This window comes from Rissa tridactyla, chromosome 1 (genome assembly GCF_028500815.1).
Source record: "Rissa tridactyla isolate bRisTri1 chromosome 1, bRisTri1.patW.cur.20221130, whole genome shotgun sequence".
Classification (NCBI taxonomy): Eukaryota; Metazoa; Chordata; class Aves; order Charadriiformes; family Laridae; genus Rissa; species Rissa tridactyla.
The window spans coordinates 179,168,326-179,194,876 of NC_071466.1; the positions used below are offsets into that span (position 1 = coordinate 179,168,326).

At 36.7% G+C, this 26,551-nt stretch overlaps 1 protein-coding gene across 1 annotated transcript in view; it reads right to left on the reverse strand.

The window, feature by feature from the left end:
• Positions 1 to 279: 279 nt before the first annotated feature.
• TBC1D15 (TBC1 domain family member 15) overlaps positions 280 to 26,551 on the reverse strand; it is a 44,167-nt gene continuing 17,895 nt past the window's right edge. Inside the window, exons 6-17 of the mRNA XM_054196611.1 lie at positions 22,279 to 22,381; positions 21,076 to 21,273; positions 19,280 to 19,408; positions 17,467 to 17,570; positions 17,062 to 17,156; positions 15,576 to 15,692; positions 12,706 to 12,806; positions 11,896 to 11,995; positions 11,434 to 11,531; positions 6,631 to 6,747; positions 5,956 to 6,042; positions 280 to 5,279 (exon numbers count right to left, since the gene is read on the reverse strand). Coding sequence (XP_054052586.1) covers positions 5,073 to 5,279; positions 5,956 to 6,042; positions 6,631 to 6,747; positions 11,434 to 11,531; positions 11,896 to 11,995; positions 12,706 to 12,806; positions 15,576 to 15,692; positions 17,062 to 17,156; positions 17,467 to 17,570; positions 19,280 to 19,408; positions 21,076 to 21,273; positions 22,279 to 22,381 — 1,456 coding nt within the window. The 3' untranslated portion in view covers positions 280 to 5,072. The remainder of the gene's footprint in view (positions 5,280 to 5,955; positions 6,043 to 6,630; positions 6,748 to 11,433; positions 11,532 to 11,895; positions 11,996 to 12,705; positions 12,807 to 15,575; positions 15,693 to 17,061; positions 17,157 to 17,466; positions 17,571 to 19,279; positions 19,409 to 21,075; positions 21,274 to 22,278; positions 22,382 to 26,551) is intronic.

Below are 26,551 nucleotides of genomic sequence, written 5' to 3' on the forward strand. Positions count from 1 at the left end.
AGGAGCCTTCTTGCCTGCCTTTTATTTTGTCCCCATCCTCTGGGAGAGGGGAGTGGGCGAGGGGCTGGGTGGGACCCTTGGCTGCTGGCCAGGGTCAGCCGCAACACACAGAGGAAACGTTCGCTGAACTGCTAGCCTGGGCAAAAAATTAAGCTCTACACAACGGGGCTCTGCATTTAGTTGGTTAATAACAAGATATGTACGTAGAAACAGTCCAAGAACTAATGTTAAGGTAGGGCACGCGTAGCCTGTATAATCAAAATAGATACTATAATCAAATTCTTTCAAAACATAACCCATCTAGAAGACTGCATTTATTTGAATTACATGGACAGTTTGAAATATATATTTGATTCAATTGTGAAATTCATTTTGGATGAGGCAAAAAGTGACATCCTACAATATATTTTTTGTTTGCAATTCATCAGGAAATTCAATTTGTGCCAAAGATAGTGATTTAACATGAAAAAATAGCACACAGTTCTCTAAAAAACGTTTAAGATTAAAATCCCCACTTGAATGAAAAATGAAATTCAAGCTGAATTTATACAAGGCCTGCACTGCAATAACATCACTTAATTGAATAGCAGACATTTTCAAGTCCCACTAAACATGAAGGAAAATTCGTGTTTTAACATCATAAAAACATTTGAAAGCATCTTTAAATCAAATAGTACACATATATGAAATCTGTCTGTTAAGTGGATATTATGCGTATGTGTCTCTTATCACCTTATCAATGTGTATATACAGTCATGTCAACTATTGAGCCGGATATAGGTACGTGATTGCACATAGAGAACCAAGGGTTAAGTTTTCCTGCTTTAATCCCAGCCACCATAGAGCAGCTCGTGGCAATTCCTCCCTAAGAACAAGCACAGACCTCACTGCCACGATTCCTTCACGCAGATGGAAACGGCACCAGCCGTGGACTAGAAGCGTTCCAACAACAGTCAACAGATTTGAAAAATATACTTCAAGATATTTAGCCAGCCACAAACAAAATCATGTTACCAGCCACTTTGCTACAGACCAAACTTCAGTTTTAAGTTGCATCTATACAAGAATATTGACTAAATGTGAGTCTAAGGAATCAGTCAACACATTTCCTAAACAAGTGATTACTCCTGCACGCGGCCCACTTAATTGCTATTTTCCAATCACATCTGTAATGTGAATCTATTCTCAGATGCACTTTTAAAATTTCACCGTCTTCAGCATTGTTATTTCTGTTGTCTAACAAGGAACAGTTTGAGAAGAACATAGATTTTTACCTACAGAAATTCAATCCCAAACTTGGCAAGGCTTCATTTGCATCACACTAGGATGCATGACTCGTGCTAGCGGTACCAAAACTCCTCCATGGTCCAAGTTCTGAATGCCAAATCATTTACAATAAAATCTTTTTTCAAGTTAGGCAAGATTCTCGTAACACAAAATTCTTCAGAAAAGTGAGGAAAAAGTGCCTCATTTATTTTGAGCTAGAACATTATCACAAAAAATAAAAGCTAGAAGATACTTTTTACGGCTTTCTGAAGTTCCTGGAGCTTTGATTCAGTGCTTAAGAATATATTTGAAAGTAGTGAGGAATCTGATTCCTCGCTGCTTTGGCTGACTGGGATCAAAGAATTTTAGGGAGTAACACGTGAGGAAAAAGTAAAGAGAATAATTGAAGAGACACCATCAGCATCTTAAATTTGTCCGCTAGAAACATGCAAAGGTTTTAAGAAAAAACTTGTTAGCAACAAAAATTGAGCTCGTTGAACATTAAACGCCTTAATTTTAATTAAACTACACATCCAAACCAAAATGTTGCTAATACAATCAGCATGACAGTATTTCCACATCTGGTTCTTAAAGCAATGAGGACGTGCTGTAACGTATATTCCTTAGGAAGATGACCCACCGCAATGAATACAAGTGGCTATCGCGTGTATCCACACCCAACAGGGGTTTGAAGGCCACTGGGAGCAAACACAGGCGTTAGAGATGAACGGGGACAGGCACACATTTGCTAAATGTAATCAATGCAGCTGAAGCATTAAGTGATTACTATGGGCAGCTACGTATAGCATCATCCTTTTTATAGTTTTTTTTTAACCTCCCAGTGTCAAAACCATTCTATAAACATTCACGTTCATCCAACCTTCCGAGAAGCTTCAGCCGCTTCTTTTTGTAAGCTATCCTCTTGCCCTCAAACAGAAGAAAAGGCCCTCAAGAATGTACTTTCAAAACCAATAAAATCGCCCAAACAGGCAAAATAAGGAAAATCTCTCTTAAGGAGAAACCTACCTAAGTGTAATTTTTGCCTTGGAATGGATAACACTGGAATACTGCTATGATTGAAAAGAGTGATGTTTTAAATACACATTCCCAAGAGATAATTATCCTCAAGTCAAGCATGAAGGTAAAAAAGAAAACAAAACAGGTTTGCAGGAACTAAACAAATACAGCCTCTTTCATAGCCTGACAACTGTAACCAAAAACGTATACTGAGTTAATTCACAGATGTTAATTCTAAGCAATCTAAATCATTCGTGTACAAAAGAAATTTACACATCCACAACCTTCAACCCATGGCATTCAGCCATCCTGACCCGAATTAAGGGCTCTCACAGTGTTTGTAGTCTCGGCTTAGACTAAATCCATCCCTAACGATCAGGAATAGTTTGGTGGAAGATGAAGTTCCTCTTAAATCGCAACTCTCTGCAAGGCTGCCTGTCAGCAGGAAGGAAACGGCAGGTAGCGAACGCTGCAAGGGACTTGATCTTACTGTAGGGAAGGAGAGGAAGCCTTCCTATTCCAAGCCTTCCACAGCAGCTGCTCACTGTTAATTCAGGAGCAACCTTCTCATCCTCAACATCCGCGTGCTTAATGCAAAGGGAAAAGATCAACAATTATACCCAAAAAGGAAAGGCAAACTTCAAGGGCTGGTAGTACTTCTTAGCAGCTATAGCTGTAATTCTAAGAAGTGACGGAATTCCACTTAAATATGCTTTTCCTAAACATTTGAATAGTCACATTCAGTCAATTATGATTTTCTTCAAGATCTTAATATGTTGCATATAATTTTTGGTGGCTGCACATCCTGAATAACCAAGAACCACGCACAGTTAATTGACAGACTCACCCACTGCATGTCTTAGTTTTAGACATTCCCCCCCCCCCCCGCCCCATTTCATTTGAACATAATTTTTGACAAAAAACCCCATACTGCAAGTACACTGCAAAGTGAACCAGGGGCTCCAAAAATACTGAAAGTAACCCCGCTTAGTCTATTTGAACCAAGGTGTTGATTATATAAGTTCTATGCCTTTATGTATTCTGTGCCACATTAAAAGAAGTGCCAAGCAGCACAACGCTCAACAGCGAACAAAGGCACGATGCTTCACAGTCATTTCCTGGACAGGAAATGAAAGGCCATAGATACGCCGAGCTGTGACTCCCTGACTTCCACCGCGTAAGACTCTTCTTATTAACTGATGAGAGATAGCACACTGACGATATTAAAAACAAAATCTACACTGATTTAGCTCTCCGGTGTCTGTTCTCAACTGGTGAGAGAAGTTTAATCGGGTCTCAAATTATTGTAACAACTTGATTTATCTATTAAAGCCTTTCTGTATTACTTGTATTTGCTTTAGATGGCACAAATAACATTTGTAAAAGTAAGCTGCTGCAGAAGAAAAGAAAGCTCTGCCATATCCCACACATCAACTGCCTAGACGTGAAAGGCATGTTCCACTCTGTAATAAACAGATGTTCCCACTGCTCTTCATTACTCACAAAATATAAAATATTGATGAACTGTTAACGTTGTTAGCTATCCCCTCTATCTCATGTTCTTATATCAACAACCAGACAAGTAGATTTTTTCTCTAAATATGATTTAATTAAAAACACTAAATCAGCTTTGATTTTTATTTTATATATGTACAATAGTTACCAAATAATGAGTACACTGATCAGTTATGTTAAATTTCACATAACGTCAAAGGACATCAGCATGGCATGGAATAAACTCACACTGCCTTCTGCATATACGAAAAATGCATTAACGTTAATTCCAATTACTATTTTGGTTTGTGGGTTTTGTTTTTTTTATAATCTGATCATTAATTCTCCAAATACTCTTGCCATAAAAACAGTGTAAGTAGTTAATTGATCAGTTAATATATTAGCAAAGATAAACATTAATAAAGTTTGCAAGAAATCGATTGCAAAATTACCTCAAGTGTAGGACTGACTGTATTCACATAAAAGTTACCTTCAGTTAGAAAAGTTCTGAAGAAGAGCCCAAGTTGGAGCTGTGCATTAATTTGGTCAAACTGATTCATATGAATGAACAGTCAGTTTATTCAGGTACTGAAAATATGACTATCCTTTTTAGTATTCACAAACATTTGTGTATATAGTGTGTGTATGTGTGTAAATATATATATATGCATATATAAAGTGAAGATATGTTAATGTAAAAATATACTGTTCATCCACTCCCAATTACACAAAATCCGGTATTTGGACATTAAACTGTGTAAGTATAAATGTCCATTTCAAATCTACATTCAACCAGCAACAAATACTTAGAAGTATTTTTGTAAACATTTGAGATAGGGCAAACCCATTCATTTACAGAACAATCCTTCTTTAACACATCAGCATCTCTTCAGCTTGAAAATTTTGTAGAGTGGCTTCAGCTGGCCTATTATGAATCTGCTGAAATCAAAGAGCTCACACTGTCTTAGGTCAATACATGTGAAAGCTCGACAAATGCAGAATTTTCAAATTCATTCTTAATCACCATCCATTTCCAGTTCACCAGCAAAAAGAAAATGCACTTGGCTACAAAAATATTAAGGAATGTTATTGAAAACAAAAGGCTATTTTGGTAGAAGAAACTACAAAAATAGTTAAGTGGAGTCATGTTGTAAAGCTTTAATGCAAGAGCATTACAGTACAGATTTTCTTTCCAACCTTAAAGCTTAATCAACACCAAATTTAAATATCCATCTCTCAAGTGCTTGAAAAAAACGTGCTCAGTAAAAGTCTTTCTTCAATTCAACCAGCTGTAATTATGCAGGTGTCAAGCTCTGCGTGTCAGACATCTGTTGAGTGCTGTCTCTTGTTCCATTGGCAGCAATTACAGGCGGTGAGATACTCTGATATAATGACGTCGGACAACTCAGCACAGCTCCGCTTTCGTCCTCTCCAGTATCCGAATCTGGTGTTACAGAACTACTTTCTATCCCCAGGATCTCACTAACTGCTTGAGGCAATTCCTACAAAGGAGCAGGGTGGGAAAAAAAAAAAAAAAATCACTGTAATTAAATGAAAAAAGTTAAGAACAAGGTCCCTCCCAGTCCATCCCCCATCCCCAGTAAGTAATCATTCATGTGAATTTAGCTGTACCAAAACCATCTCTCTCAGCATTAGTTCCATTAAAGCTACCATTTTCTGTATCTGCTTTTCAAAAAGACAGCAAAGGAGACAGGCTCAGGAATCAATTCCTGATTAACAATATAATCTTCATTACAAAAAAAAAAGTGTAAACAACTATTAGAAATACACTTCATGTTATTGAAATTAGTTATTGAGTGAACCACTGGTTTCTGCCTGGTAAGTCTAGTGTGCTTTCAGTGCAATGTGCCTTTCACCTCATTTTTCTCGAGCACACTGAACATCAAATTACTTGTATTGTTGTTATCTAGCAAGAGTTAAGAAATCACCATCAAAACCAGCACAATTCAGGTTTACCCCAGTGAACGATATTACTCTATAAAATTAATCACTCTTTCTTAGAGACCTTTAGAATACAGGCGCTGTATAGATACAGTCCATCCTTTATCATACACAGGCATTTAGTTATTTTACAAGTCATACATGTACACTCAGAGTCAACTACATACTTTTACTCTCTATAAAAGCTCATGGTAGATATATTCAAAATAACTTTACCTTGCAATTCTTCATCTGCATAGAAATTGCTTCTGCTTTGCAGAGTATATATTCCACATCAATTTTCATAGACAGTTCATTGATATGCTAAAAAAATATTCACGAATAATAGTAAGTGTGATCAGTGGTAAATATGCTTTATTATAAAATACACTAATACTGCACTGCTAATAAGTATCACCTTATAAGCTTGCCTCTTAAGCTATGAAATGTTAAACATACTCTATTTGCTGTGACAAATGGTACTGAAAGATGTAGTATGCAACAGCTGGCTTTCACCGGTATCCAAGATGTGCAAGAGGAATCCATGGTACTTCTAAATGTGACAAACTATCTAGCCCTCCTGGGTACCCTCCCCCTCTTCCCCCCAGCCCCCCCGCTTCACATTTTCAAAGAGATAACAAATAAGATTACAGAAGAAAAAGCAAAAATTAAGATTAAACATACTAAGCAGTAGTCTAAGGGGGAGACCGTTTTCCATCTGTTAACAATCTTATCACTAAACACAGACATCAAATAAACCATTTTGAAAGCTCGGAGGACAGACATTCTGTTCACATTTAACCCTTCAGAAGGTAGTAGGCACCTTATCCTCCCTCCAACATGAAATACAAACATACTGCATAAACACCAAAAACTTAATTAATATTTAAATAATGCATAAGAATTTAGTACCTTTAGTATTTCATTAAAGCCATAGTGCTTGTCCATTATTTGCTGTTTTTCAGATTCTAAGATAGCACAACAAAGGAGAAGATGAAAATTCTGGCAAGGCAATTCCGTCCACATGACCTGTTAGAATATGAAAACCACTTTTGAAATGCTTATGCTTTTCCTCTGAAAAGAACAGTTCTTGGAAAAGAAGTAAGCCCTCAAGCCGAGTGGCTTAACTGCAATTAAGCTATTTTTGAAGCCAACTAAGTATTTGTCCAGTGGTTTGAAATCTTTCTTTTGGCCAATTAGTGACAACTGCAAGTCTGACTCACCAAATGCTTATCTGGTTCTTTAAGACTTCTGTGTCTACCAGGTTATCCACCATAATACCATTAAGCTCCCTGAGCTTGCAATCTTGGGAACATGTGTGTTCTGCCTCAGCTCACGTGAAGTTTTCCTCCTCAACTACTAACTACACATAAGTAATTAAAGCTAACAAATTATTTATGTATCTTTTGTGTCTGGATTAAGTGTGAATTGCTAGAAGTGTGTCATGCTCAGCAATCCCTCCAAAAGGTTCTACGGGTTATAATTAAGGTGCTAAAGTTGTACCCAATCCCCCACTACAAGAGCCTAAATACATGTACACACAGGTGTTAGGGGTGGGTGGGTGTTACTTTCTGACTGGAGACACATTGGCTTTTGGAACCACAGAGGACACAGATAATCACTCTTGAGGTCACTGGCACAGAAATGTGCACTCTCAGTATTAACACCTTATTTTAGAGTGATCATGAGAGTCAAATCTTAAAACAAAGAAGTATTAGAAGAGAATGTGTGTGGTGGGCAGAAGCTAGAGAACAGTTTTGACAACAAAAAAAAAAAGAAGGAAACAAAAAATTGTTTGCATAAATTACTCTTGTCAAACAGATAAAGGGATTTAAGTCAATGGATTTATTTTTTAAAAAAGGCAGGTAAAAAAAAAAAGAGAGGAGGCTCATGAGAGTCTTACTTCACTAGTAAAAATTTTCTTGCTTCATTATTCATAGAACAAGGCCTTAAAGCTCAACAAGAGCTTACTTATACTTGAACTTTTATCACTAGTACATGTAGCCCACAAATGAAATTGCATAAATCTGAAAGATATCCAAACCAAGTTCACCCAAAAATAAAGTGCAATTAATCTTGAATGTTTCAATTAAGATTCTATTCATTCAGTCCAGAATTAAATTTCTTATCTTTTTCAGGTATCCAATGTTCTGTTAAAGCATTCTCTCACACCAGGAAAAGGGCTGGAATGTAAATAGGCTGATATACAATAACAATCATTCAAAAACACCTACAGTCTACCAAATACAGTCTGTCTACAAACTACTAGTGTATTTCTACTTCATAAGAAGGAAATGTTGACAGCTGTACATGGGTTTCGTTCAACGTCAAGTCTGCACGTGAAGAGAGCAAACTACTGCCGACACATTTCCAGTACAATCAAATTCTCACAGTACACGTTATTAATCACCTACAGCAATCACTAATGAAGCATATCAGACAACAGGCTGCCTCTTGGCATTAAATCTAAACCAGAACATAGATGATAGAAACATGACAATGCAGGATATGGGGGGAAAATCAAACCAAAATATAGATCTGTATAAAAGTTACCTTCTTATAGACATTAACAGATATTTAACTTTCATATCTACAATTTAATGCTATCCTACTGGAATATCTCCTTTAAGAGGTATTTGCTTTAAGGTGTAACTACAGCAGTAGCTGGATCCAGCTTCAAGAATAGAAGAAACCCAAGAATACTAACAAGGATGTTTACAGACATTCTCTCCTCTGTGAGGTAAATTAGCTGCTGTCACCAGCTGCTAATACCAGCTGCAAAAAATTCCATACTTTTTGCTGCCATTTTTGAAACACCTTTCAAAGTCTGGAGCAGAGCACATACTTAAGCTTATGTATGTAAATGTGTAACAGCATCATCACAAAGTGCTTGGAAAAGGATGAAAGAAAAGCAGCATTTAAATTAAGAATATAAAAATACACCACTTAAGTACAATAATTCTTTTCCTCCTATTTCTTTCTGATAAAGCTATGCAAGTAAGGACTGATTAGTTCTAGCACTACCTGAGCATGCATGAATATTTGTATCACATACTAGCATATATATGAAGTAATTTATCACTAGGTCATCCTGTTTTCATACAACATGAGCTGTACTAGAATAACATTGGCAGTAAGTGTGAGCTAGCTGTGTAATTGTTACAGAATGTTTTATCTTTCTGTTTCTTTTTCTACTCAGTCTTCCTGCACCATCTTGAGAACAAAGCAGCTCACTATGCAAAGGAAAGACGAAGAGCTGTCTGGAATTACCGAGTAATATTGTCTGTCCCTCCAGTGTGAAGGAGGGACTGAGCTGCTCTCATTTTGGGACATCTAAGCAGCAGCTCGGGATGCTGTCTATCTGGGCTGAGTTTGAGAGAGATTGCTAAAGTGTACTGCAAATAATCCCACCCCCCCCCAAGCAGTTTAACCTCCATTCGTATTTCTGCAACCAGGTGTTGCAAGTAACTGCAATCATACAGTGTGTCTCAATTTATGCACACAAAGTGGAATGCCACCTCTCTGGCACTCACACTGCCCGGCACATCCTGCTGCACCACGCAGCGATGATGTAACCACCCACATTTTCTACCACAATCCGATTATTAACGGCTCTCGCTCAGTAAATGGGAGAGCTTGGTTTTAGCTTCTACTCTGGCTGATGGACACTGGTATCTCCCATCTCGAAGGTGAATGTCTAATAATCAGTGTAGTGAAGAATCTTCTTCATTCCTTTTTTTGAGATAAAACACTGGAAGTCATGAAGCCAGAGGGAACAGGGAAGAAGCATCCAATGCTACCTTAGTGGTTCAAGCAACTCACAGGCCAGAAACGGAAGTCCAAAAGGAACACCCTGAAATTCATAGATTACACAGAACTAGGGACTGGAATCTCAGATGGTACCTCCCTCACATCACTTTCAAACGGGTTCCCTCAATTCAGGCACTATTACAAAATAGCACGTGAAATTTGCTCAAACTGAAATACCCTAAAAGCAGTTAGTTTTTCTCTACTGATTGCAAAGGAAGAAATGGGCTGCTGTGCCTATGCTTGCCTTTGTAAATCCCACATAACACATGCCACCGATACCAATGAAGCTGCATAGCTATGAACAGGAAAAAACACTGTTGTAAGCTGGACTTTACTGTGACAAAGGTGTCACTAGCTTTCACATAAAAGCATTAACATAATGCCTTAATTATTTTGTTTTATAAAAGAAAACAAGATATCCCCTTTCCCATTCCATATCTCCCAGCAAGAAAGTTGAATACTTGTAGGAAACATACATTATGATTTGCTGGAAGGAACCTACAAGACTGTCAACAGAACTCCATCATCCTCTTTGGACAGAATAAAATACCCAGAAGTTAGAAGTATAGTGTATTTCTTTTCTTTATGCATATGTATACACACATTAAGGCAGAGGTGATAAAAACATGCTAGCCTGGGACTATAAACTGAATAAAAATACTGTCGTCATCAATTTAAAACCAAAAAATACTGAGAAGGGAACATAACACTGAGGGGGGAAAAACCAAATGATGGTTGAAAGTTTTTTCCCCAAAATCATTATCATTTTATCCCTTGGAATAAGAGAATTCTTTTTGGTTTGTACATTTTGGTTCCCTTATTTATGAATGTTGTTAATAAACTTTTTAGTCCTCTTCAGTTAAAAATACCACCTCAATACTCTATGATAGTAAATTCTACCAACTGATGATAAAAAGCTAAAAAAGATTTATTTTAGACAGTTTTAAATAGTGGTCCTCCTCTTTATGTGACTCCTTTTTCATTAGTGGAAAAAGTGAATAAAAGCATCAACGTTATTTTTCATCATACCAGAAACAACATTATTTTTCATTATAGTACAAATTTTATGCATCTCAGTCCTGTTCTTTTCATTACCCTTCTGTTCCCCAGCACAATTCAATTTGATGTTATGTCCTAGTAGATACTCCTACCATTCATCTCAACATTTATTCTCGTTTGGGAGTTTTCAGCAGATACTGTGCTCTTGTTAAATGCATCTTAGACAATAAACCTATACTGTTGACACACTTCTCAATTTTATGGGAACAAAGAATCAAAGAATGTTCAACAAAAGTGTTAGTTCATCTTAATTACTCCATCTGATCCCAAGATCACCAAAGTCAGAAGAGATCTCATTAACCTGGAATTATTAGAACTTCAACATTTTGATGGTTTTTTTACACTATGTTATTTGGCATCACACAGCCTTATCATCAAGATTAACTGGATCTTCTGACATCATCCTCTACGGTTTTGGGTAACACAAAAGCTACCTTGCCAGTGTTTCATCCCGCTTATTCTATAAAGTACTACCAATATCAAGGAACTAATCAGAGACACACACAAATGCTATTTCTTCTGGCATAAACTGTCTTCCATTAGAAGTTAACTGGTAGTCTACACTTACGACTTTCACTGAAGAGCCTCATCTGAAGGATCCTGTCCAAACGTTTTTGAAAAAGCCAATTTATCCCCACCAGCTCTTATAAATACTTTTTCATTAACTTCCCAGTTTGTTGTTTGGCTAAAAAGACATAATATATGCTAATATGTCCCCCTCTCATTGCAGTGGATCAGTTTAAAAAAAAATAATCTCAGAGTATTTATCACTTTGAAGAATGTTCCATGCTTTTCATTCTAAAGTCCAAAGACTGCTGGAGTTTGTGTGATGAAGTATCTTCTTACCTCCCAGAGTCGAAGAATATCTTGAAAACTAAATTCCCTTTTAAATCTGATAAGAAGCCATCGGAAGCAAAAATAAAGGTAGCCTGAGTCTTGAGATTCTAGGAATAAGAGTGTTACATTTCATAAACACCAAATTTGGTTAAGACAACAGGTAAAAAAAAAAAACCACACCACCACACTTCACAGGTACACAATCATACCACCGATTTTTAAGACAGTAACCTCTTTTCAGAATCAAAGATATTTGCCAGAGGACGACATACTTTTAAAATCAGTAATAAGATGGCGCTATTTTTCAATAGGCATGGTTCAATTATTGAAATCTTTCAGACATTATTAATTTACAAGTCCTGTATTCATATATTACTACTATTGGAATTATGTTTAAAGACTGGTAAGGATATCAATGCACACAGAATGCAGTAAGTCGTTTTAGTTATTGTGCATGAATAATACACCTACCTAAATAACTGCAAAATCCACTGTCTAGTAAACGAAGCAAAGTACTCAGTTGAATTAGTTGTGTCTTCATACCCTGCATCTGTTCTTCAAAATTCTGATGCTGGATGGAATAAAATATTAGCACTGTCATTTTTATTAACTCATTGATAATTTTGAGATTTACAACTATTTTTAATTTTAAGAAAAAATTTTTGTTATCGCAACAGTAGTTCTCATCCTTTAGATATTTAACATTCAACTATACTTCCATCTAATGAAATGTATGCCTTTTACTGAAAGGTTTAACAAAGCAGTGAACTGTGTTTCTTTGGTAACACTTGTATGTAATAAATGGTATTTTAAATCAGCCTATCCTTAGTATCTCCAAGCAGCACCACTGCACTCAAACCAGAAAGATAACTTTTTTTTAATTCTCATACCAGTCACATTGTTTCACCATATCCCCAATTCACAGAAGCTTCAGTTTGTGGAAAGTCTAAATTGCATTTAACAAAATGTCATAAGCTAAGTATGACAGGGAGCCAATATCCTGAACAAAATCTTGCAAAAGGACTCCTGATTAATAGGAATTTGTCTGTGATGGTTCTGAGTTACTTTGAAATTTCCAAGGGGCCAAATTTGTCTGTATTGCACGATAATAGTATCACACACCCAACACAACCTGTGTCAATCAAAGAAAGACACTGACTTCAAACAAAAGATGATTGCTTTAAAAGAATTTTAAAAAGTAATGAAAATTGTAAAATAAATTAACGCCAAATGTTATCCATAGGTTAACTGTTTATGTGGGCTAAAAAAGCCTTATTTTACCATTTGATCCATGTATGATACAAAGCACCAAAAGGCATCTACTTCATTCTCCATAACATACAAGACAGGCGAAAGTAAGTCGCTCATCCCCTGGACATAACCTTGATGGAGAAAAAGGGAAAAAAGGCAAATAGGAATTTACTTAAACTCAGCAGTTAAACAGTAATTCTTCAAGTGTTGAATGACTGAGTGAAATGAATGTCTGTATTCCCAGTTTGTACTACCATTTTCCAACATCCAGCAGTTCTAACAAAATTTAGCAGCAGTTTTTGCCAATCTAAAGAAAACATAAAACATACACATTGTTTTTGTAGTTGTTAAAATACACACAAACTGAGCTGACACCAGAATAGATTTTAGCTCAGAAGCATATATTGATATTTTTAAGATTAAATATATACCTTGCACCATCACAAATACAGACTCATATTTAGTCTTCTCTCCACCTGTAATTGATTGCTTTCTTTCATACATTTAAAATCTTTTTATATCTTCCCACTTAACTGAAGGCTTTCTTTTCAATAGATCATCAGAGAAGAGATGCTGAGTTTCAATCACAGGAAAACATATGGTGCAATAGCTTTTATGAAGAAGATTTCACACTTAACATCTCTTTTTTCTAGAACTGAATATACTTTAAGGATTCCTGTATTTAGGGAAGTAGGAACTGTTCTGCTTGGATGGTATTTTAAATACACCAAAAGCCCAAGATCATCTATGTAACCAAGCAGCCAACAACACCCCCAAAAAAAAGATGACTACTACCTATCAAATTGAGGAAGGGGATTATTAGCAAAGTATTGCTTGTGAGAAGCATGAAACACATATCCAGACCTGGTTCAAGGAAGTGCTTTAGGTTTCTGTGCCCAGAAATGGTGAATCAAGCTCATATGCCCTAAAAAGCACTCACATACCTTGTAAGAAAGGCTTACATCTAAGTGGAGAATAAAATGCCTATTTTTAGAGCATATCATTTTTACACATAGCTAGAAAATTCTAGTTGCATGCAGAACGTTTTCAGAATTTTATAGCTTTTTAATGCGTCTTCCATCTTCCTTGTTTGTAGTTAACAGCCCAATTAAAAGTAGAGGACAAGGACTTTTAGAGCTCATTTTTCCCCTTCTTCCTGACTCTTCCAACTACCTTACCACTGATGCTCAAGTCAGCTTATCTACTGGCCTATTGCTGCTGACCTCCCTAAGTAAGGGAGAACATGATTTATGTGTATGTCTATCATCAGTGGTTGGTTCAACATGACATGACATTTCCCCGTTAGACTCAAGCTTGGCTGATTCCATTTCTTAACGATGCAATTAATTATAACTGAATAACCGAAAAGAGGATTTGAGTCAATGACTGAAAATATGGAGTAGGTGCGAGAAGAAAAATAGAACAAGGAACAGAAAATAGGTAAATAATTAAAAGGTCAAAAGAAACAAAATGATTATTCTCTATGCATTTAAAAATAAATCCAGAGAAAATTGTGTTTCAAACAGTTTAAAAATGTCTCTTAAAAATTAAAACCAGTTTCATTAATGCAGGGATTATTTTGAGGAATTAATTCAGAAAAAGTGTTGTATTAACAGCTGCTCTGTCCCTTCCCCTATCTGGCAGTTTGTGGCCTTATTCATACCTCTCTACAGCTGCTGTTGAAGGATTAAAATCAGCATTGTACCAATGCTTGAGTAGCTTAGAAGCCTTGGAGAGATACAATATCAAATGTACTATATTCCTATTATTCTTGCTTGTTTATAAAACAGAAGACTGCATACATTTAAGCCATCTAAGCAATGTTTTTAATAGAGTGGGTGGTGAATGTGCTTTAATTTCACTTATCACTGTGTGTTAATGCAGGTTGAAGTGTGGAAAGACACACAGGACAGAGCTACATGTTTAAACAATCTTGATCAGTTTTAGTTTTCCCCTTCTTTTTCAAGCCAAAGATCGAGTCTCTCTATAGACTTGACAGAAAGGACAAAAGCTGACAAGTACCACCACTCTGCAGGAAATCTACTAGCAATTAAAGATTTGTTCCTACTTTTTCCCTTCAAAATTTGGCACAAAGTGGGCTTTAAGAACGCCAACACATTTTTCTGAGACAGAATACCCAAAAAAACCTCAAGTACACAACAGCCAAATTTCATGTCAGCGTGGAGGGGGGAATCAGCTAGAAGTATCTTTTCCCTCCCTCCCTTCCAAGACAATTAACAGAAGCCAAGACTTAGACATCGCGTATACGCTGTGATTAAAACAAGATGTTATACGCTCTTCCTTCTGGAACAGATGCATACACTAAAGTGTAATTTTTGACAGACTGTTAAGTGTACTCCTCAAGAACCAGCTTTGAAAGTACTGCTAAGAACACCCACGTTTACAAACAGCTGGTTCAGCATGCTGAGCTTTAATTACAGCAGTGGCAGCTGGTTTATCATTTTTATTGATATATCAGTCTTAAAAATGGATATAACACTCAAGCTCCAAAGATCTAAACCTATTTAAAAGTCTGAAAAGTAAACTTGCTTAAATTCTAAAAAAAACAAAAAAAAAACAAAAAACCACCCACCCCCACACCCCCCCAAAAAAAAACACAACCCAAAACCAACCAACAGTAGGGCTATGGTAAAGACAAACTGCCACTTAATTCCCAATCCCACCTCAGCTGATGAATTCAGATGCCTGTGATAAGCATCAGATAGAAGACAGAAAGAAGCAGGATGAGAAACTGAACAAAGCTATCTACATTATTAAAATGTCAAGATTTGTATTTACAAAAAGCATTGTAATCAATACAAGTTTAATAGTATTAACAGGCCTTAGCAAAACTGCACATCAGAAACTAAAGTTTTTACATTCAGAGGAACACAACTTACCTAAGTCAAAGTCATACATGCAATAGGTCATCAAAATATCATGAAGTAAAATCAATCCTGGATTATCTTCACCTTCATAGAATTTATTTGTTCGATCTGTCCTGTTTACATCTTTTTCTGAGAAAACAGTCCAGATTTAAAAACATTTTCAAAACAAGTTCTACAAAGCCAGCATCAAATGAATTCAGAATGTTTTTAAGCTGCCGATTTTTTCCTCAAACACTGTTGCAAAGCTTTGAAGTGTTTAAGACAACTGCATAACAGAATGTCATTTCAAAATAAAGAATATTTTAAACAAAAAGAAAATCCTTCTTGCCTGGAATAAAAGGATTTGCTTATAAACAGATTTTAAAGCTTTTTGCCTTTTCTTTTGCTAATACTTTTTAATGGAAAAATTCCTGATTGTAATTCAGTGAAAATGTTCTACACTTACAGGGATTAAGGACAATTTTATGTGAGTTTGCTATGCAGTGCCATTTATGAGTACTTTTGCAATGCCACATAAGCCATAGTAGGAAAGTTACCACATGGTCAGCTCAAAGACACTGTGATAGGTCATGACATCACGTTTGTAAGTTCTGTTGAACAGCTTCCTGTAACTCAGTGAGCTGAAACTGCCCGCCTGTTTTATCAGGCGGTTTTCATGCCTCAAAAATACATGCACACAGCGTACGTTTTAATAATGTGAAATTCAAGACTGATGTATTGAAATAAGCAAAATTTTGAGTGCACTTTAATAAAAGGAGTGTTTTGTAGTTTCGGATCTATTTTAGAACATAAACCTAATATTGTCATTTACATTTCAAACACTTAAAAAAGGAACAGAGCTGCTTCAACAGAAAACTTTGAAGCCTTTTTGAACTCTGAATATTTTTTTTCATGTTAACACATTAGACTTTCTCAACCCTTTCAGTTTGACTGTTGAGCAACTGAATGAAATACATTTAGTCCATGTGTCAGAATAACACAAAAATTTTATCCTGCCTCCTGAAATAACTATTTAGTAATCCTAAATATTGGTGCCCAAATCTAACTGCCAAAGAGAACTGAGGACACAAAATGCTAATATGCAGAACTTGATGAATTTTTAGAAGTAGGTATAAAACCCCACAAGTCAGAATGCACATACAGAAATCCCTGTAAGAAATTTAAAAATATAAACAGACATATTTTCATTCTTATTGTATGTCATTAATGACATTTCCAGTAAAACTACATCATGAGATAACAGTAAATAAAGAGCCTTTTGTGATTAAGTAAAGGAAGATAAAAAAATCCAGCCGTTCTGTAACACTAATGCGTAAAGTTCTGAATTACTCTGGTTAAAATAAGTATATAACAAAGTTTAGACACCTCTGAAAACAGCAACGTGTTAGTTTTTATTGCCTCTTCATACAGGTTACTCAAAAGATTACATTTTTTCAACTTCATATTGTACAAGTGTGTGAACTTGTACAGTTAGGTATGTTTCTAAATCTAAATTTACCTATAAGACTCCGGTAATCTCTTAATCTTGAATTTCGTTTTTCCTGTTCCTCACTGACAGATTTCCACTGCAGTTTCATCCTGAAATATTCGTCCCTGAAGAAAGATAATTTTGAAATCAGAACATGCTCAATTATTACACTTCTTTTGTTTTTTATCTAAGCATTCATTCCATTTGTTCTTCAGCATAATTAGGATAACTACACCCTGTTTATACAATATTTTTACTTTAGTGTAACAGTCATTTTAAAGAAAGTCTCACACACTTCTTTGCATTCAACAATTTTTAGTAGCTGTCTTTCAAGCTTCCAAAAAAGCTTTCTACATCACTATATGCCTTAAGAAGAAAGCAGCTTTTTAATTTATTTTGTAAAAAAAAAAAAAAACAAAAAACCACTGTACTTACGTTTTCCTTTTTTGCAGATTTGCTCTCTCTTCTTTAGTGCTATTCCAAGGAAAATACCCCAAAAGATATTTCCATGCCTCTTTTCTTAAAGTATGGCAGAGACCCTAGGGAAAAATGGATATGAAACATTAACAAAAAGACAATTTCAACTTTGTGAGGAAACCTTCCTATAGTAATAAAACAGTTCTTAAAGTAACAACTTAAAAAGGAATTTTTATAAGTAAGCTTCTTTTTACATTGTAGCCAAATCTTATCTGCTAACTAGGTATCACATTTGGAGGAAATGGGAGGAAAAGAATATGATTAAGCAGAAAACCGCAAACGGACTGGATTCATCCTCAAAGATAGAAAAGAAACCTGACAAAAGATTTTTCTGTACTTCACTGCTGGCAATAAAAACCTTACAGGAAGAGACATTAAAAAGCAAAAAAAGTACCTTTAAAATGTATATTTTTAAACATCATGCTGCCTAACTGCCAAACTTCCGGTCTCACCACAAACTGATTTGGAGGACTAGACTTCCATTTATTTATTCTTTTTAAATGAAAATTTTAACCTTACAAGACACAGACAACATGCAGATGAATCTTCCAAGTGATCAAAAATATTAGTGTCTGCTGAAGGTCATTATTTGTCAGAAATCTTTCCAAGTAACATTCATGATTTGTAGATGACAAAAAATGACTAGCTGAATCATACCCCACTGTCATCAAGAGTTTCATTCAACTCCTGCAGTACAGTCGCGAAAATGAGGCACTTTCGCTGTCAGGCTCCCCAGTCTGCGTCCAAGGCAGACCTCATTCCTCACTACATTTCCTCACTTACCATTAGATTAAGGCAACGAAGACAGTACAACAAACAGCATCAACCACTGCAAAAACAAGTAGCAACTGGAACTTTTCCAGTAACTGGCAAGGAGTTTAAACAGAGGCATTTTAACTTTTTTCTTTTTTTTTTTTTCTTTAATAGGATCTGTACTTAATGTACTGCAAGTTATTGGAATCTTGAGTCAAAGAAAATCAATTAAAGGACAGTCACAGAAACTGAAAACAGCCTCAGTTTCGCTATACCCCCCTTCACAGTATATTACTTAATATGTACAGGTCTTTAAAAAACTGTAATATCAAAGTTATCATTCTCTACTTCTGCTCAAACTCCCAAGAATGCAAAACTGCATGCTTGGAAGCACGCATCAATGGGTACACAAAGAATGCATTAAGGCAGCTGGATTCCCATCAAAAAAGAAATAAAGTAACATTACGTAGAACGGATATGGGATATAACTAAAGTTTTCAAAATTTCCACCACTGAGACTGAATTCACATTCATATTGCAAAAACCCTCAGTTCAATAATAAATATCAGCAACAGTGTTTAGGACTGCTTATACAATGAGGGCCAAACCCAGGCAAAAAAAAGAAGCTTTTGCTGGAGAGGAAGAGAAAACATCCTCAAAAAGAACAGAATAAACCCAATATCTTAACACTGAAGCACCAGTTTTTTCCTGAAAGGCACTTTGATTTCTCTTTTTTATCACTTAAGCCTTTGTGTTTTCAACTCATTCACTTTAGCCAGCCACCACAAGATCTCTCTCCTTGTAGAGCACTTTGTATGGCAGCAAGACTGTCGAGGTATTTGATAGCATGAAATCATGGTTTATGACGCCTCTCCAACAATACTGACTGGCTCATGCTCAAAGTCCCACATGAAGCATTACAAGTATAATGAAAACTGCAGAACCATGGTTTGGGAAGGAAAGAAAAAGAAGCCAGAAGCCAGCCATAAGTTTTGTTGACTTCAGAAAAACAAGTTACCCCTTTGAATATTAATCGCTTTATGTAGTCGACATTTAAAATTCTTCCTTCAGAATCCATATTCTTAGCCCATTCTTCAGCCGACACAGGCTCTCTTCTAGTAACTTCAGGCTGTTTTCCTAGATCGATCTGAAACATATGCAAACATGTTACATGAATGATGTGCTTCAGTAGTTTTAAACAACTGCACAAATAGTACTAGGCTTGCCGCTTGCTTATATTCAGTGCAGCTACATTGTCATATGTGCATACCTCAGTTAGCAATTCTAAGGATCTAAGGCTGTGTCCACATTAGCAAGTAGTGTGGACCAAGGCAAGCACATCTTTAGAGCAAGACACTGTGCTGAGGAACTGGGTATGTACGTTAGTATTTCAGATTTTGGAGGAGGATACACACGTGTTTTAAATAACCTTCTACCCTCACAAACACCTCTGAACTAGCTTCCCATGGACTAAAAGCCTCTAGGCAACTAGAAATGTATTAGTATGTGCAACACAGCGAACAAGGACAATAGGGAGCTTCACTTCAAAAGCACATTCCTGATACACACTAGCACGTCTTAAAAGAGAACTGAAAAACTACTTGGGTTCAGAGATGTTATGCCCATGCAGACGGCACAGTATGACTGAAAGATCCATTTAAGTACACCGCCTGTCACGGTTTGGGCTGGACTGGCCACTGAAGCAAACAACAGACACTCTTCCCCACCTCTCTCTCCAAGGAGAGGAGAGAGAGAAAAAGAGACTTATGAGTTTAGAAAAAAAACTGCCTTTAAAAAAAAAACTCAAAAAACAAGACTATATGTGCTTTCAGAATTCCTAACACACAACAAAGTTTCACAGTCTGTGGTTAGTCTCTCTCAGTTCCCAAATTGCACGTTTAAGCACAGCAGAATTCAACAGACAGTAATCCCCTACTTTCAAAACATATTTTGATGATGGCAACCACCAAGTCAATTTGTGTTTCAACTCTTTAGAAGTCCAAGGCATTTGCCAGATTAAGATATATAGGTCCGTAGTATTTTAAATATGTAGCATTTGTTACGCTTTTTCTCATCGGTAAATTAACTGATTAAGTGCTGGGCAGCCAGTTCTCACAATTACATAGTTCATACACCTACTGCTAAGTTATTAAAATTATTTTGAACTCAAGAAAAAAAAACAACATTCAAAACAGTTTAACATGCTAAAAACATGTTAGCTGCTTAAATAGTAATCACAAGCATTTAAAAATAAATCTTTTTCACTATCTGTAAAAGACCCCAACAGGAGCCCACACAAAGTGATTCATGATTCAATTGCAAGCTCATTCTAGCTTTATTTCAATTCATACATAAATCCATACATTTATACACCCTAGACATTAATCATACAATTAAATACTTTGTTTTAATCTTCTTAGCCCTCTTAAAACAAATGGAAATGTTAAAGTGATAAGCCAAGAAAGTTGGTTATTAACCTGTATACCCCAATTTTACTTAATATAGCTCTATCTGACCACAGCAGAAACACTAAAAACAAAATGGGTCACTTTTCAGGGTACTGACACTAAGATAATGTTTTCATTTCAGTAATGACAAACTTTCTTTCAAAGCAAAACTCCTATTTGCAGGCATAAAAATTACATATTCTAGAAGTAGCTGATAATGATCTTACTCTTCTGAATAAACAGTAGGGCAGCATACGCCACAATCGCCAACCATAAACAGTATAACTCACCAAGCCTCAAGTCCTACCATTCCTTTAAAGGTGTGCATAAACAGAATCAGTGCATCCATATCGATTTATACACTCACTCGTGTAATGACTTCAAATCCTGGTTCTTCCTGCTGATTTATCTTTAGCCCTGGAATAGCATCATTGAGAAAATCTGCCATTTCGGATGGTGGTCGCCTTTGAGTTGAAGGGTCACTTAAACGGAAACTGTCAAAAATATAGTTTGTGACTTTGGAAAATCTTCCCATTGTTACTGTGTATGGATCCTTCTTCAATTTCTGTGTTATAACAAGAAAAACAAGTAAAATACAAAAGGCCTCAGATTATTTGGAATTCTTGTACTCAAAGGAGGCAAAACAACACAGAGAATATCGTAGCTGTCAACATAATCGAGGTTTCATGTATCAGTAGTTTCATACAGTACATTCAGTACTGTACATTCATATGTTATGTGATTAAAAAAAGATATCTTAAGTATTAAGAAAATACTACTGATTGATTTGAAAGACTGCATAGGAGTGTACTCAGTAAGCCTGACCTACATATAAAAGTGGATCAGATCTACTGTTTGCTTTCCAGCAATTAATGCCTCAAAAAGTCTTCCTTATGCCTAGCTTCTTTACCTTCATAGAAAAAACCACCTTGAATCATCATGTACTCTGTTAGGAATCCCACACAAAACTTGATTTGACAACTGAATCCAGAAACAAATTATTCACTCATGAAGATTTTCTTTAATTAAATCAGTGGGTCAAAACTCTGGCTCATTCAAGTCAGTGGAAATTCTGCTGCTGACTTTCATGAGTCCACAAACCCCATCACATGATAAGCAGTTTTAACATTAAAAAGAGCATTTAGCTCTTTGCTGCTGTATTTCCAGCATCCCTTCAAAACTGTCAGAAAGCATCAAGGAAAAGAACATTTAGTCAAGGAAAATTTATAAAATTCTGATTAATGCATTTTGATAACTCCTAAAATTTTTTCGTTCTTCCCCTCTCTGAAACTATCTGTACCCAAATGTAGAGTCACAGACAACACTAACGTGAATATGTTTGAAATACTGCCACAGGGAAGTTAAGAAATTAGAACATAGAAAGCGATATAAGCTTCCAGAAACGTATAACCTCCTTATAAACTTATAAGTTTCTATAGTAAGCATTTGCTTTAGGATACAGTCAATGCTACTACAATGGCAATCATTCAGGGAATATTTGTGTGACACAGTACAGTGGGTTTTTTTAATAAGTGTCTTCATAATAAAAAAATTCAAAGATAATACATACTTGTAATAAGCCATATGATGGTTCATCAAAGAGATTTTCAAAAGACTGAGACAAAGACTTGTTCTGAGAATTCACAAGAAGAATCCGTTTATCCTGTGGAGATCTGAAAAAAGTTAAAAAGGGCTTCTATAAGTACCACCAGTTCTTCCTGAAAACATTTTTAGAACATCTACTGTTTTCTTAAATCACATTTCAGGTTTTGTGCACATAAAGTATGTTTGATGCAAGATTGCTCTTAGTTCTTGGCACAAGTTCACAAGCTAACACACTACAAAAATGGGACTTTCATTTTTCACGAGATTAGTCATCATCATATTAATTCTGAATTGTACTCTTTCATTCTTTGAAAAATCATGATGCTTTTGAGAAGTTATTCTAGAAGCTAACTTTTGTCACCCACATGTAAACAAAGTTTTCTTCAACTGTAGTTTTATATATATGACAACAGACAAAAAAAAGATGACACAGGAAAGGTAATTTTGTGAGACACGGTCAGCCTCAACACAGATACACTGAAACTCCTTTAACATAATAAGAGGACATGAAAAGAGCCCATGTCACCATATACAGTTAAGGATTTCTTTCTACTTATTGGTAAATCTTACATGAAGGCACCCTGTGAAACATTACATTAAGGAATACAAACTGCTTTTCAACGTATAGAAGCAGATCAACAAATTTCTAACCAACAGTATTACAACAGCTACTGTCAGAATAATTCTAAAATTCATACTGATAGGAGCTTAAAAAACACCACAGCCATTGTATTGCCAAACAGAACCATCTCATCTCAGTACAGCCCTGCAAATGTGTTTCTGTGTAGAGTCCAAAAGCTAAATGAACACAAACTGATTTGGCCTAACCCACTGTATTTGTACACTCTTGTTCTTTAATATAGCATTTGCTTCTCTGACAGGCTTGCACAGGCAGATGAAAATGATAACAACAAGGATAGAGGAACCACGCTGCTTCTAGCATTTGATTTGTTCTTTTGCTCTCACCCCCCCATCCCATCTTCTCCCATCCTCTGCCACAGACACCTCTTCAATTCATTAACCAGCTCCTGAATCACCAATTTACAGCTCAATGTGACAGAAGAGAACAGCTCAGAAGCCAGACTGACATTCCAGCTTCAGAGTTGGTGGCCAGGCAGAGGGAAGCCAAGCACTTCGCCATCTGACTCTAATCTAACACACAGACTTACATTTATAAAATACCTCTCTACAGCTCTCTCCCAAAGTTCAAATCCACTATTTCTAGTCTTTGAAAGAAAAATTACTTTTATTTTTATGAGTACCTGCATCATCTACCATGTTATTAAAGTTAAAGATAAGAACTTTTTAATAAGCCTTATCTCTCCTCCATTCCAACAGGACAGGACACTGTTAACACCGACGGATATGAAATGCAACAAGAGATCTCATTTTGAGACAGCCAGACACCACTGTCATAGTTCTGAGGCAGCAACAGTTAATGAAGTTCAACTGGCTTTGGCTAAAAAACAGAGCAGGGGCAAAGGCTGAGTCATGTATTTTGTTTTCCTTAACCAAAAGAACAAAAACTTTGTACCATATCTCCATTTTAATTAAACATTCTCTCTGGACAGGCAGTTGGGTATCAACAGCTACTTCAGTAATGTTCTCAACAAATTTGAGAGCTAGACACTTTATTAAACACTTACTCATAATACTGCAAGTTAGAGTGTCATCCCTACCTGCAGTGTTTTCTCAATATTAGACTGGTGCCTCCAAACTAGGAAGCACACAATCTTTAAAGCAACAAATTACAAATATTTTGTTCAAATTTACTCACTTTACACACATTGATCACACACAGTGAAATGACATTTTATAAGGAATGGTGTTAAGGGAAGGGCAAAAACTTTTGAGGTAATAGGAACAGAGGAAGAAAATACCCATGACAGAAAGATATTTTAGAGAAAAGCTAAACTTTCTGCCTTAACATCAATATCCCATATATTATAAACTAGAGGTTGGGATAATAAGTAATTATGCTGCCAAGTATTTGCTGATGACATCCAGAAAGCTGAGTAAACATCTTTTCCTAAAAGAGGTTGTGAGCTTAGATATATCATGTACTAAAGCATAAATAACCATCAGGAAACAACTTACGTGGCCTATTTGCTCTTTTTGCTCTCCTTAAAAAAATAATCATCTTAATTCATGACTAGACCACAGAAAAGAATTTGGTGCCAGAAGCAAAATTTAACTGGAAGAGAGGAATTTAAGTAAGAAAACCAAAACTGGAAGTTCCTGCTAGCTCAACGCTTAACTTCATTCACATTTTATTTCCATATCTGTCTTAGCTTTCTAAAAAGTTTTAAAGTTCCCAAAGTATCTGCTGTTGCATTCGTCAATGCTGAGAACTCTTCGAGGTGGCAATACTAAGCAGCTCAGCCTGTCCTGAATGCTTGAACATCACCTCAAGTTTCCCTTAGCAGGGAACTCATCTGATAAGCATTCCTGGACCTCCCAGTGCACAGCTGCTGGGTCAGACTGCACAAACCCTACGCCGCTGCCTTCTTGTAAATTCAGACACATGAGGACATGACTGCCTCTCTTCACACAGTTTCTTCCCCACCTAACAGCTACTGCTTTGCACTGTCCCAAGAAAAATGTCCATCACCTGGCAAGAGGCTACAAAGGGCAAAAACTAAGCATCCACTGGGTCAAATAAAGGAAGAATGGTAAGCACCCACTCACTCACCGCAGACTACCTGAAAGAGACAAGCGTTTGGAACAGGACCCAAAATCACTACCCATTTCATTTTCATTCAGTGACTCACCAATGAGCATTAATTTTATATAGCAGTGTGAAATATAATTTTTACAGCACATGACTCAATAAAACTGGAAATAACACCTGTTAATAACACAAACTGCCTAACACCATGTGCAGTAAAAAACTGACAACCAAATGCTGGACAAAGCCTAGATGTTTGACTTACAGGAGCTTAGGTGTCCAACTTTATAAAATGATTTAAGATACTCTGGTATGTTAGTTTAGATTCCTGGGTGTTGGTTTTTTTCCCCCAAAGCTTTCAACCATGAAGTCAAAAGATACAAAAAACCTCCCTGAATATGAAAATACAAAACAACTTGTTACATAGCAAAGCAGTATCTTGTTGTAAATATTTTATGCCTTTGAGCAAAAAAATATTAAATATAAAATAAGCTTAGTCCTGGTGTCTCAACATTAAATACATTGAACTCCAAAATTAATGGAAGTATAACTACAGATCTGTAGTTGCAGTACTGCATTTTAATTATCAACTTTTCTGTTGCGTATTGCTTTTCATATGTGTGTATATACATAGAATCACTGAATCACAGAATCTTCATGGTTGGAAAGGACCCTTAAAATCATTGAGTCCAAACAAACAACCTACAGTCGCTGCCCTTCAGAGCATGCCCTGAAGTGCCACATCTAGACATTTCTTAAATACCTCTAGGGATGGTGACTCAACCATCTCCCTGGGCAGGCTCTTCCAGTGCCTGACCACTCTTTCAGTAAAGTAATTCCTCCTAATATCTAATCTAAACCTCCCCTGCCGCAACTTCAGACCATTTCCTCTGGTCCTGTCATTATTCACCTGGGAGAAGAGGCCAACACCCACCTCTCTCCAACCTCCTTTCAGGTAGCTGTAGAGGGCAATGAGGTCTCCCCTCAGCCTCCTCTTCTCCAAGCTAAACATGCCCAGCTCCCTCAGTCTCTCCTCATATGACCTGGTCTCCAGACCCCTCACCAGTCTGGCAGCTCTCCTCTGGACACGCTCCAGCGCTTCCATGTCCCTCTTGTACAGAGGGGCCCAGAACTGAACACAGCACTCGAGGTGAGGCCTCACCAGTGCCGAGTACAGAGGCACCATCATCCCTGCTCCTGCTGGCCACGCTATTCCTGACACAAGCCAGAATGCTGTCGGCCTTCTTGGCCACCTGGGCACACTGCTGGCTCATGTTAAGCTGGCCGTCCACCAGCACCCCCAGGTCCTTTTCTGCTGGGCAGCTTTCCAGCCACTCTTCCCCAAGCCTGTAGCATTGCTTGGGGTTGTTGTGACCAAAATGCAGGACCTGGCACTTGGCCTTATTAAACCTCATACAGTTGGCCTTGGCCCATTGATCCAGCCTGTCCAGGTCCCTCTGTAGAGCCTTCCTACCCTCAAGCAGATCAACACTCCCACCTAGCTTGGTGTCGTCTGCAAACTTACTGAGGGTGCACTCAATCCCCTCATCCACATCATTGATAAAGATAT